This window comes from Monodon monoceros, unplaced genomic scaffold (assembly GCF_005190385.1).
Source record: "Monodon monoceros isolate NGI ecotype Baffin Bay Population unplaced genomic scaffold, NGI_Narwhal_1 Super_Scaffold_11, whole genome shotgun sequence".
In the NCBI taxonomy this organism is placed as follows: domain Eukaryota; kingdom Metazoa; phylum Chordata; class Mammalia; order Artiodactyla; family Monodontidae; genus Monodon; species Monodon monoceros.
The window spans coordinates 119,938,992-119,952,922 of record NW_021703767.1 but is presented as its reverse complement, the minus strand read 5'-3'; the positions used below and the strand labels follow the sequence as shown (position 1 = coordinate 119,952,922).

General features: G+C 35.6%; 1 protein-coding gene across 4 annotated transcripts in view; it reads left to right on the top strand.

The window, feature by feature from the left end:
- U2SURP (U2 snRNP associated SURP domain containing) overlaps positions 1–13,931 on the top strand; it is a 51,838-nt gene that overhangs the window by 15,686 nt on the left and 22,221 nt on the right. For 2 of the 4 annotated variants that reach the window (XM_029214416.1, XM_029214414.1), the window contains exons 4-13: positions 1,900–1,998; positions 4,064–4,178; positions 4,739–4,872; positions 7,387–7,454; positions 7,996–8,090; positions 8,174–8,209; positions 8,299–8,381; positions 9,767–9,932; positions 10,114–10,325; positions 11,268–11,311. In XM_029214416.1, coding sequence (XP_029070249.1) covers positions 1,900–1,998; positions 4,064–4,178; positions 4,739–4,872; positions 7,387–7,454; positions 7,996–8,090; positions 8,174–8,209; positions 8,299–8,381; positions 9,767–9,932; positions 10,114–10,325; positions 11,268–11,311 — 1,052 coding nt within the window. The remainder of the gene's footprint in view (positions 1–1,899; positions 1,999–4,063; positions 4,179–4,738; positions 4,873–7,386; positions 7,455–7,995; positions 8,091–8,173; positions 8,210–8,298; positions 8,382–9,766; positions 9,933–10,113; positions 10,326–11,267; positions 11,312–13,931) is intronic. The other 2 variants (XM_029214415.1, XM_029214417.1) reach the window with 2 other exon arrangements.

The window sequence follows — 13,931 nt, the reverse complement described above, 5'->3', positions numbered from 1 at the left end:
TGTTGTTGCATTTAATGTTGTCCCAGAGGTCTCTTAGGCTGTCTTCATTTCTTTTCATTCTTTTTTCTTTATTCTGTTCTGTGGCAGTGAATTCCACCATTCTGTCTTCCAGGTCACTTATCTGTTTTTCTGCCTCAGTTATTCTGCTATTGATTCCTTGTAGTGTATTTTTCATTTCAGTTATTGTATTGTTCATCTCTGTTTGTTTGTTCGTTAGTTCTTCTAGGTCTTTGTTAAACACTTCCTGCATCTTCTCGATCTTTGCCTCCATTCTTTTTCCAAGGTCCTGGATCATCTTCACTATCATTATTCTGAATTCTTTTTCTGGAAGGTTGCCTATCTCCACTTCATTTAGTTGTTTTTCTGGGGTTTTATCTTGTTCCCTTCATCTGGTATATAGCCCTCTGCCTTTTCATCTTGTCTTTCTTTCTGTGAATGTGGTTTTTGTTCCACAGGCTGCAGGATTATAGTTGTTCTTGCTTCTGCTCTCTGCCCTCTGGTGGATGAGGCTATCTAAGAGGCTTGTGCAAGTTTCCTGATGGGAGGGACTGATGGTGGGTAGAGGTGGGTGTGCTCTGGTGGGCAGAGCTCAGTAAAACTTTAATCCTCTTGCCTGTTGATGGGTGGGGCTGAATTCCCTCCCTGTTGGCTTTTTGGCCTGAGGCGACCCAAAACTGGAGCCTACCTGGGCTCTTTGGTGGGGCTAATGGTGGACCCTGGGAAGTCTTACACCAAAGAGTACTTCCCAGAACTTCTGCTGCCAGTGTCCTTGTCCTCACGTGAGCCATAGCCACCCCCCGCCTCTACAGGAGACCCTCCAACACAAGCAGGTAGGTCTGGTTCAGTCTCCCCTGGGTCCCGATGCGCACACTACTCTGTGTGTGCCCTCCAAGAGTGGTCTCTGTTTCCCCCAGTCCTGTGGAAGTCCTGCAATCAAATCCCGCTAGCCTTCAAAGTCTGATTCTCTAGGAATTTCTCCTCCCGTTGCTGGACCCCCAGGTTGGGAAGCTTGACGTGGGGCTCAGAACTTTCACGCCAGTGGGTGGACTTCTGTGGTATAAGTGTTCTCCAGTTTGTGAGTCACCCACCCAGCAGTTATAGGATTTGATTTTATTGTGATTGTGCCCGTCCTACCATCTCAATGTGGCTTCTCCTTTGTCTTTGGATGTGGGGTGTCTTTTACGGTGAGTTCCAGTGTCTTCCTGTTGATGATTGCTCAGCAGTTAGCCTTCTACTCTGCCATCTTGAAGCATTCTAGGCTGTATTTTATAAACATTCCTCTCTTTTAAAAGTTTATGACTCAAAATTATCATTCAAATAAATAACCGAACAATTAAAAGTCTACAATTTGTTCAAACCATATTTACAAGGAAATTGCTTCTAAGTTACATAAATGAAGAATTCATTAAAATACTATTTTCTCATATTCAAAATTAATTGATGACTGTTTACTTGTGTGAAACCTAGAACACAGTATGTGATATTTTCCCAGCAATGAAAATGAAATTATTTTGTTCATAAACATCAGTTTTGTTGATGAAGAATTAGGTAATTTACTGAATTACAAAAGGAAGTGATGTGATTTTTGTGCCTGAATTGGGGGTTCTAGATGGTAATGATTCCTGCTACTGAACATAGATGCCTCTTTCTCCCTATTTGAATGTCTTTTTTCTATCACTGCTTCTTTTGCCCAGAAACATCTGTACTTTCCTTCCTCAAGTGCTTTTATTCTTGCCGCCAAGTAGGTTGAATAAGTTCTAAGCCTTTGTGTCTCTCTTTGTGTTGTATTTTTACTTTATGTATTTAAAAATGGCTTTTGTAAGTTATTAGCCTTGAGGTTAATAACAAGTTAAATTGAGAATGTGTATGTAAAGGTATGCTTTTTATTTCTTTTCACAGCCTCTTCTAGAAAACAAACTTAAAGCATTCAGTATTGGAAAAATGAGTACAGCTAAGCGAACTTTAAGTAAGAAGGAGCAAGAAGAATTAAAGAAGAAGGTAATGCTTAAAATGTATTTTTAGTTATCTTTATAAGTGTGTCTACGGAGGCGTTAAGTGTATGGACAGTAGAGAAATGTTTTTCAGAGATTCTTGTCCTCCAGGGTATTCTCAGCTCCCACCCCAAGTTAAGTCTATAACACAAGATATATTCGGAGAAGTCCAGCTTTATCCCTGTCCCCTCCACCATTTCCTCTCTTCTGTGTAAGTAAGAGTTTTGATTGTTTTCTGCTCTATTCTTTTTGTATAAGCAAGTTTGTATAAATGTATGTTGTGCCTGCTCTTTCTTAGATGAACAATAGCTTGCTATATTCAGTACACTTTTCTCCACCTTGCTTTTTTCACTTAACATTATATCTCAGAGATTACTGGAAGTATATTGAAATATTGCTTGTTCTTTTTTTATAGCTTTATAGATATGCCATAGTTTATTCACTAAAATCCTGCATTCACTACAATGCCTATTGAGGGCATTTGTGTTTTGGTCTTCGGCTGTTTCCGGTAGTGCACTAGGGATAGTGTTAGGCATATGGGTTTATTCCTAGTGTATCTTTAGGGTATATTCCTATAAGTGAGATTACTGGGTTGAATGGTAAATGCATAGCTGTAATTCTGCTAGATAGTGTTAAATTGGTGTCTCGTATATATGGGCAGGTCCATTTTGCATCCCTATAAGCAATGTTTGAGAGGTTGGTTCCCCATAGCCTTGCCAGTATTTTTGAAGGACTTTTGCCAATCTGCTAAGTGAAAAATTGTATCTTGGTGCAGTTTTAAATTTGCATTTCTTTTATAAGTAAGGTTGAACAACTTTCCTTGTGTTTGATTTTGTGAACTGTCTGCTCATATCTAAACCAATATTTCTCTAAGTTAGTAGGATATCTCTGTTTTTAGAAACTCCTGTATTAAGTATATTGTAACACTTGTCTATGACATAAGGTACAGTGTTCGTACTCAGTTTGTCGATTGCCTTTTTATCTTGCTTCTGGTGTTTTTTTTCCATGCAGAAACTATTTTTTGTTATATGGTCAGATTTATTATCAGTCTTACGATTTTTCAGTTTACTTTTTTTTTTTTTTTTTTTCTGGTATGTGGGCCTCTCACTGTTGTGGCCTCTCCCGTTGCGGAGCACAGGCTCCGGACGCGCAGGCTCAGCGGCCATTGCTCTGTGGCATGTGGGATCTTCCCAGACCGGGGCACGAACCCGTGTCACTTGCATCGGCAGGTGGACTCTCAACCACTGCGCCACCAGGGAAGCCCCTAGTTTACATTTTTTTACTCCAAGCTTTTAAAGGAATTTCCTCATGTTTTTCCCAATACTTACATTTAAAAAAAATTAAATCTGATTCATTTGCAATTTCTCCTGGTATGTGATGTGAAGAATTGGTTCCTTTTTATCTTTTTTTCAAATAACTATCAAATTATCCCACCATCATTCATTGAAAAGTCCATCTATTCTCCACTGATTTGAGAGGCCCCTTTTATTGAATACTAAATTTCCACGTGCTATTGGATTTATTTCTATATTTTCTGTTCTGTTGGCCTTCCTATTCATGCATGTTTGGGGGACATTTAGAATAATTATAATTGTAATTATAATTACATATAATTATAATTTTGAGGTTTTTTTCTCTAATGCCAACTGTCTGGAGATATTGCTTCTTCAGACTTCTAATACTCATGTCAGTGGTTTGTGAAGGAAATGTTTATATTCAGAGTTAAATTTTTGTGCCTTAGAAATGTCATAAACGTTAATAGAATAATATATTTTGTGTAGTCTGTTGTTATACAGTTGGACCCTTGAATTGTCTCTAAACAGATTTACTTAGTGGGTCCTTTTCTTGTTCCACAAATTACCTGTAGAGGAGCAAATCCCCTCTTAATTCCAGTGTTAATTAGTATGTTAAATATCTACTAAGCATTAGATATTACTGCCTGTTAAGGTTGCTTAATAACCTGCTTTCCCCATTGGAGGGAGAGGTTTTGTTTACATTATTCTTGGATGAGTTTCACCGTATGTACAGTAATTTTTATATCAAGTGATGTTAATATTTTCGTGTGTATTTAGGAGGATGAAAAGGCGGCTGCTGAAATTTATGAGGAATTTCTTGCTGCCTTTGAAGGAAGTGATGGTAATAAAGTGAAAACGTTTGTGCGCGGAGGTGTTGTTAATGCAGCTAAAGGTTAGTGTGAATATTATAGTCCTTGAGCAAACCCAAAAAGTCTTGGTTGAATTGCTTTCGAGTTTCATGTTTCCTTTCTATCAGCACCCTCTAGTGGTGATAATGATTAGTAAAATTAATGGCCAAATGTGGATTAATGACAAATTGGAGCCAGATAAGTTTAAAAAATGTTTTAGTACCTTTCAGGTTTCAAGATGGCAGAGAACTTTGCAAACATTTTCAAGTATTTTATAGTTTACTGTATATTCCTAGGAATGGAGTTGCTACTCATATGGTAACTCTTTGTTTAACCTTTTGAGAAACTGCTGTACTGTTTTCCAAAGTAGCTGTACCATTTTACAGGTTTTATAGTTTTACTATAAAATGATTAAATTAGTAGTTTTGAGAGTAAGGCAGTAATATTTGAATAATATTTGAATTAAATTTCATATTTTGTCACTAGTGATATATCTTAATACTAAAAGCATTTTACTAAGTTGTTTATTTTTAATAAAAATAGTAAGTAAACAAAATCCACATAATATGAAATTAGTTTTGAAACCTAGTATTTTAAATTTCAGAAGAACATGAAACAGATGAAAAAAGAGGTAAAATCTATAAGCCATCTTCAAGATTTGCAGATCAAAAAAATCCTCCAAATCAGTCATCCAATGAAAGACCACCATCTCTTCTTGTGATAGAAACCAAAAAACCTGTAAGTCATACTTAAATAAGTGACCATTTATGTTCGGAGATGACACTGCCAATAATATTTTCTGTACTTCCACTGTAAGCAGGACTTTGGTTTCTCGTTTCTAATTATTTTGGTAGTAGATGTTGAGTTTTGATGCTTAACCTCCCTAGATGAGAGATAATAAATTAGGACACATAGATGATACTCTTTTTATGTTTGTTGAGCAGTGAACATTTGCTGTTACTCACAGCATACTGCAAGTTGAAAGTTAACTGTAGTTTAGGCAAATGTAAAATAATGGGATTGTCTTTTTAAGCAATGCTGAACTTGGGTATTTAAATATCAGCATGTGTAGTATCAATTACTTTGGAAGACTGTATACTCCAACAATGTGTCTGTTGCCTGGAACATTTTTGGAATTTATTTGGATTTACTATCAGAACTAGTGACACTTTCCTTTAAATATTCTCAGTGTTAGAAAGTCTTTATGTTTTGAGAGTGGTATTTTTCATGGGGGATGGTAGGTAGATGTGGGTCTTGTCATTTGGAGCCAGATTTGAGGAAATGTGATTATGCTGAATAGTGAGACTGATTTTTCTTGTATGACTTTTAAAATAGCTCTGAAAGCAATTTAAAAAACAGCTTTATTAAGTGTTTTTTTTAACGTATGTTGACAGTTGTGCAACAGTCACTAATCTCTAATTTTGAAGCATTTTTATCATCCCAGAAGGAAACCTTATACTTAATTTCAGTCATCCCTAACCTCTGGCAACCACTAATCTACTTTCTATCTCTTTGGATTTGCCTGTTCTGGACATTTCATGCACATGGAATCATACAGCATATGGCCTTTTGTGTCTGGCTTTTTAGCACAATGTTTCAAAGTTCATCTACATTTTGGTATATATATCAGTGCTTTATTACTTTTTATGGTTGAATAACATTCCATTTTGCAGATATACCTCATATTGCTGATCCGTTTATTACTTGATGGACATTTGGGTTGTTTCTACTTTTTGGCTATTATGAGTAATGCTTCTGAAAACATTTATGTATAGGCTTCTGTGTGGACATATATTTTTAATTCTTTTATATTCCTAGGAGTGGAATTGCTGGTCATATGGTCACTAATTGTTTAACCTTTTGAGAAACTGCCATACTGTTTTCCAAAGTAGCTGTACCACTTTACAGTCCCATCAACAGTGTATATGAGTGTTCCAATTTTTCTACATCTTCATCACCACTTGCTAAAATTATTTTAGTCAACTTAGTGGGTGTGAAGTTGTACCTAATTGTGGTTTTGATTTGCACTTGCCTAGTGATGTTGAGCATCATTTTATTTATCATCCACTTGGAGTCTTCTGTAAAGAAATGTCTTTTCAGATCCTTCATGCATTTTTTAATTGAGTTATTTGTCTTTTTATTGTTGAGTTGTAAGAGTATTTTACAGCTTCTAGAGTCAAGTCACTTATCAGCTATGTTGTTTTCTCCCAGTTTGTGGGTTGGCTTTGCCCTTTTTTGTTAGTGTCCTTTGAAGAACAAAAGCTTTTAATTTTAATGAAGTTTAGTTTATCAGTTTTTTGTTGTTGCCTTTTCTTTTGTTTCTCATGGTGTCATATCTAAGAAACTATTGCCGAATTCAGGCTCATGATGATTCACTCCTATGTTTTTAGGTCTTATATTTAGGTCTGTGAACGATTTGAGTTAATTTTTGTGTATGGTATGAGGTAGAGGTCCAACTTCATTCTTTTTTATGGGTGGATATTCAATTTCCATACTTCCATTTGTTAAAAAGACTATTGTCCCCCATTGAATTATTTTGGCACTTTCAAAAGAGGGATTCCAAAAGCATTTTTGGAAGCAGTTTTTTTTTTTTGCGGTACGTGGGCCTCTCACTGTTGTGGCCTCTCCCGTTGCGGAGCACAGGCTCTGGACGCGCAGGCTCAGCGGCCATGGCTCATGGGCCCAGCCGCTCCGTGGCATGTGGGATCTTCCCGGACTGGGGCACAAACCCGTGTCCCCTGCATCGGCAGGCAGACTCTCAACCACTGCGCCACCAGGGAAGCCCTGGAAGCAGTTTTAAGAGAGGAATTCCAGCGGTGTTACTGTTTGTTTCAGTAATTCATTTCCTTCTAAGGTGATTGTTTTGAAGGGTGCATATTTTTGGTAGTTGTTCACGGCAGTTATTTACGTGGCAGTTCAGTTACCTTATGTTTATTAATTTTCCCTCCAGTACCCTTCCAACAGTATTCCGGCCTAAGTATTGTAGGCTTTGGGACAGGGGCGGGGCAGCGGATAGAGTTGGTGGCTCCTTTAAGACTGCTGCTTGTTGTTTTAATAATGTGTTAAATTCTCAGTTTTAGAAAATAGGAAGGAAAGTTCAGTGGTAACAGAAGCATTCTTTCTTTTTAATTTAAATAATTAGATCATAATTGGCACTAAAATAAAAGTTTATTTAAAGTGATCTGATTATCGAACCATTAGTTTTGTTTAACCTTGTTTTCTTTGAAGTATAACTTATCATATCCTTCATAGCCACTGAAGAAAGGCGAGAAAGAAAAGAAAAAAAGCAATTTGGAACTCTTCAAAGAAGAATTGAAACAGTAAGTTTTATAGTGTTGAGAATGGCTCTCATAGGTATTTTGAGCTGATACTTATAGATGCAGGTATGAAGAATGTAGTCTACCAATTTGTTTTTACTAACTGGCTTACCATGAGGCTGTTTTAGATTATTTTGTGGGTTATGTTTGAAAATGAAATTAGCATTTTGTCCAGCATCTAGGTTGCTTCTGTTATGTGGATGCAATTAAATTGATTTAACTAATGTCCGGAGTCCTGTTTGCCGTGGAAACAATATAGTCACTGAGAGGAGTGGTCAACCTTTATCTAAGAAAGAACAAATTAAGTGGTTTTAATGTTGAATTTCCTTCTCACCTTAGAAGTGGGCTTTATATTCCACTGCTTGATATATCAGAAGTTTGCTCATGACTTGTAGCTGAGGGACTCTTTAATCTTGGTTGTCAGTACTGGCATTACACACAAATATTTCAGGTTATTTCAAGATGATATCTGGATAAGTTCTGTTATTAAATGTGAACAAACAAATTTTGGCTCGTTATTAGTGATTATATATATTTTCAACAGAATTCAAGAAGAGCGTGATGAGAGACATAAAACAAAAGGCAGATTAAGTCGATTTGAGCCGCCTCAGTCAGATTCTGATGGTCAGCGTCGTTCTAGTAAGTGACATTTATTTTAATGTTTGTTTTTGTGACGAACTATTCCAAAAACTAAGAATTGTTTTCTTTTTCCCCTTTTAAAGTGGATGCGCCTTCAAGAAGAAATAGATCATCTGGTGGTAATACAGTTTTTTGCTTTTTTTAATTCATAGAAATTGTCCAAACTGTGTATTTTGCAGGTTATAATTTTTTCTTCTCTTTGTCCTAGTTCTCGATGATTATGCACCTGGCTCACATGATGTTGGAGATCCAAGCACTACTAATTTATACCTTGGAAACATTAATCCACAGGTAATATTAGAAAAGTAAGATGAATGTTGGCTCATATGCTGTATACTTTTGTAGGAAAACTGCTTTGTCAGTCATTAAAAAAAATGAAGTCAAGAATCTGAAGTAAGCAGATTTGGTGGAACTAGATAAGTTTCTAAAATTATCTTGTGAAATTGAGCCTTAGCGGTATGGGCCGAATTTTCTTGCTACAATTCCTAAGGGCTTGTCTCCTCTTTTTTTCTTTTCTTTTCCTTTCTTTTCTTTTTTTTTTTTTTAAAATACATTTATTTAGCTTTGCTTTTCTTCTTCTTCTTATTTCTTTTAAAAGTTTTTGGCTGCGTTGGGTCTTCCTTGCTGTGCGCAGGCTTGCTCTAGTTGCAGTGAGCGGGGGCTACTCTTCGTGGTGGTGTGCGGGCTTCTTGTGGTGGCTTGTCTGTTGTGGAGCACGTGCTCTAGGCATGTGGTAGTTGCAGCACCTGGGCACTGTAGTTGTGGCACACAGGCTTAGTTGCTCCGCGGCATGTGGGATCTTCCCACACCAGGGCTCAAACCTGTGTTCCGTGCATTGGCAGGCAGATTCTTAACCACTGCGCCGCCAGGGAAGTCCCTGTCTCCTCTTGCTGTAACTGGACTGTCCTCTGATTTTGAAATGTTTTGCTAGGTGCTGATTTTATCTATCAGGATATGACCAGTGGTAGACAATATTCTTTTGAGACTGTCCCTTTCTGATGCATAGCCTACTTCCTTATGGATTTTTTTCTTTTTTCATCTTAATAATAGCAAACTAATATTTCTGCTTTGTCTTTTATATTTTAATTCTTTCCCCTGCTTCATTCTTAATTGTTATGGGGAATGTAGTGGTTGCTCTGCATAATAAGATCTTTTAAATAATAATATATATTTTGGACCTCATTGCATACTTACTTACCCTTTTTTGTTTTCTCTGTTCTTGATTACACTGGCAGCTGGGTGCTGGAAAAAGAAAAAGTGACCAGATCCTTTATTTCTTTCATTGCCAACAAATATTTCCTCCTTGACTTAAGTGTGGTAATCATTGCTGCCTGAAAAAGGTTGCTAAATGCTGAACAAACCATTGCTGTAGAAAGCGTATTTTAGGTGCAGGATCTCAGAAGGAGGAAGAGTGAAGGTAAAGGTGTGCTTTTGATTTCTCCAGCCACCCAGCCTCTTCACCCGGCCACTTAGGTAAAACAGAATGTTTCTGGTGTGAAAAGATTTGTGCGTGCCCCATGAAGGCAGGATTTTACCCTTGTAGAGGTCCCAGTACTTGAATGGAAAGCTGTAGCATTGATAAGTCTCTTCTCATTTTGCAAAAACTGCTCTGTGCTGCATAGAGTTCTTTCTTCTTTCCTCTTTGCTTACCAAAAATATCTTATGCCTTTTAATAGATGAATGAAGAAATGTTGTGCCAGGAGTTTGGAAGATTTGGGCCCCTGGCCAGCGTGAAAATTATGTGGCCCAGAACTGATGAAGAAAGGGCAAGAGAGAGAAATTGTGGCTTTGTGGCCTTTATGAATAGAAGAGATGCTGAAAGAGCTTTAAAAAACTTAAATGGTAAGGAAGCCCATCTGTAGAACTCAGATATTGCTTTGGTTCTGAAAAGTATTTATAAAAACTCGAGGGGAAAAATGGACCAGAAAGGTAAAGGTTAAACATGAAAATTAATTTAAATCACCAGAGAGCCCTTATTTTCTTCTGAGAGTTACCAGGGTGACTTTTCTTTTCTTTCTTTTAGGAAAGATGATTATGTCTTTTGAAATGAAGTTAGGTTGGGGTAAAGCTGTGCCTATTCCTCCACATCCAATATACATTCCGCCTTCCATGATGGAACATACGCTTCCCCCACCTCCGTCAGGACTGCCTTTTAATGCGCAGCCTAGAGAGCGATTAAAAAACCCCAATGCTCCCATGTTACCACCACCTAAAAACAAGGAGGATTTTGAGAAGGTAATTTAAAAAATGTATATAGGGCCGCATCTAATTTGTAAATACTAAATCTGTGGTAGTATTTCTTTTCAACAATTTATAGAAAGTGTGTGTGTAATTCTGTTTGGCAACTCTTAAAGAAAATGAAATAACTTAGATGTGTTCCCTGCCTTAGCCCATGGAAACCCTGTATTGGGATGCTAGGTCATATTTTTATTTGTGGCTATCATTCCTTTTTTGACCACTTATTAAGTTTTTTTTTTTCCTTTGTCCACTGTTGTATCCAGGTTTGCTTAAGTGTAGTATCTAAATTTACTTTGTTTTGAGAAAGTGATACTTTGTATTTGGTTAAGTGCCTTTTCAGTTTTAGAAAGACTCCTAAATAGTTAAATTGTTTGGATGGCAGCTAGCTAATAACTTCGTTTTCAAGATCTAAGGTATTAGAATATTTGAGAGTATATATGGTTTTTAAAAAGTTAGCTACTCTAGTAAAAGCAAAGGGTGAGTATTTTCTTTTTATTAAACATAAAACCAACTTAATTTCAAGTTATAAGAATTTGTTGGTTCTATTATGAATTAATTACACTTAAAATGACAGGGCTGGTTTTAAAGGCTTGGGAACAAAGTAGCAAACTGTATGGTCAGAGGCAAACAGTTAATGATTTCACAAATTAAAATCTTTATCTGATAATTCTCAGTGTAGTACCTATTTCAGTGCATTGATGTGCATTCTGGCAGGAATGTTCTGATTCTTTGCATTTGGTGAACGTTTACTGTTCACTGAACACATCCATTTGCATTTATGTAATTGCTTAGTGTATAATTACTTCAAATGCAGTGATTGCCTGCAAAACTTGTGATTAGATGTGTAGTATTTTCAATGCATATGTATATTTTTGCTTGTTACTTGTTAACAATACTCACATATTCTATGTTTATTATCTGATGTGACTTCATATACAGACTCTGTCGCAAGCCATAGTCAAAGTGGTTATCCCAACAGAAAGGTACATGTTTTTCTTTATTATTACTGATCTAAATATAGACAATATCCCCTTCTGAATTAAAAAAAAAAATGGTGTTGAGGAAAAGGTAGTATCTTGACTGAGCAATGGTTCCTTCCCAGTACTTTTTGGGGGGGATATGTGAAATTTAACTAACTTTAGTATACTTTGCAATTTTATGTCATTATCTTTTTTGTTTTATTGTTACCAATGTAGGGTGTTTTGTAGCTTTAGTAGTTAGAATGTGTTTAATAGATTTAATCTGGAGTTGTTAGTCTAATAACATTAGACTATTGGGATGGGAAAATAGGTGTTTTAAATGTATCTTAAATTTTAGATAATGTTACATTTTGACCCAATCTGTTGTTTTTTTCCTTGGTTTCTGAATTCTCTGTGTTTAATATGCAACCTTAGTTTGAGTTTTCCTTACTGAAAGCATACCTTTATTTTTCCTAAATGATTTTAAGAAGGAATTTCTACTATTCTCATGAACACTGACCATAACTAGAAACTTCTTTCATGATAACAAAGGTGTTTGGAATTCTTTTATTTTCCTTTCTTCCTTTTTTTCTTTTTCAACATAATGTTAAACGGAAGAATTCATGCTGTAGGTATGCTCTTGCTCAGTCAAGCTAAGCCTTTTCCCAAACACAGGAACACAACACTGGTTGAATAATAACACAAAAGAATACCAAATTCTCTTTGACATTGGCCTTGGTGAGCAACACCAGCTGAACTGTCTGCGGCAGCGGGGGACCAGGAAAACATCATGGGATGGATTGGGAAAGTATACAGTTTTTGACCAGACATTGGTACGATCGACTCCAATAAATGTGGTTTTATTATAACTGAGAGACAATTTTTGTTGTTGTTGCCCAGAATAAGATAATTACCATTTTAAAATAAAATAATGCACTTTAAATTATATCATCTTTTTGTACTACACTGTTTTCATTCTGATAGAAAAGTCACCTTTTTAAAAATAAGCACATAATCCTTAAGGAAAAAAGAGTGATTACAGTTCTTAAGAATCTTGAATTAAAGTTAATTGTCAGATTTTGATTTTAAATAATCATGAAACATATTAAAACTTCTTTTAAATTTTCTAAAAATAGATATATCAGTTACAAGCCTGTTTAAAACTATAGTGGGTTTTTTTTTTCCACTGGTAAAGCACTCACAGGAAAGTAGTATATTGGCATCACTTAAAAAGCATATATCCAGTATTAGCTTTACATGTGGCTCAGCTTATTTCTAAACAAAATTTTGAGTGTACATTTTGCTGTAAAGTCTTGACTCACCATTACAATGAATCCTTTGTTTTAAACTTGCTAAATCATTTTTCATCTATCTTTAATATGCAAGTCAAGTTGCTTTTGACTTAATTCATACAAGTTTCTGGATGTGTAGTATTTGTCCACCTAGTCATTGATTTTATATATTATGATACATAAAATTTCCCTTTAATTTGACATATACCAGTGGGAGTTTTGGGACTGAATCAATACCATATCTCCCTTCTTTTAAAACAATGTCATTAACCACATGGATGTTGAGAATACATTCTCATTTGGATATCAAGACCTGCATATTTGCAGACCAATTAGTACTTCTGTGAAAGAATTTTTAGATTTAAAATTCATACTTTTGGGTTTTTGCTTTAACAGTTTGAGGTTGAATTAATAATTTTAATATATAGTTTTCCCTCTGTTAAAGATTTATTAAACCTTCATATTTTTCTTTGACCTCTTTTAGGAGGTCAAAAAAATTCATTTTTTCACTATGTAGAGATTTTAGTGTCCACTTAAGTAGGTTTGTTTGAAAACTGAGAAAATAATTATAATCAGCATGAGATAAATTATTTTACTGTTCATGTACTCTGAAGCAGGGCTTTATAGAGCAAAAAAATGTCTTATTCTATAACTATATATTTATTTATATTCTAGCAGTTATATGAACTTAATTTGAGCTGGGAATGCTAAAGGTGTAATTTAGTGTGTGCCTTGTACCAAGAGCCAATATCCTTTTGCTTTTCCCATTTGTTATTTGCCAACTCTATATGGTGGAGACTGGTGAAATGAGAAATCAGAAGTAGCTATCATAAGCTGAATCATTTTTGCCTGACACCGTAATCAATGTCTAAAATTGTGTTTGGAGCCTAATAAGGTATCAGATTTTAAAAATAAAGACTTTGTATAAGCCCAGTCAACAAAATGACGACTAAAAAGTTACATATGTTTATTTTTGGCTTAAATATTGGGAAGTAATTGTTATGAAAAATGGGAAGGGCATATCACCAATGTCCCTTATTTCAGAATATTTTGGAAACAGGACTCCATTCGTTTAAGGCTTTGGCAATATAATTGCTTTATTGATTCAGAACACACAGGCAGAATTATACATGTCATGAACTATGTGAACTAGTTTGAAGTGTGGTCCAAAGGGATGTTGCCTCATTAAAGGTCAGATTCAATAAAAACTCCATCTGCTATATGTGTACCAGAAAAGCACAGGAGTTGGATGGATTTTTTTTTATTATTATTAACTCAGACCTTAAACTTGTTAATAGTTGTGCATTTTTATAAATTATAGTCATGTATATAACATTTTAATATCACTACAA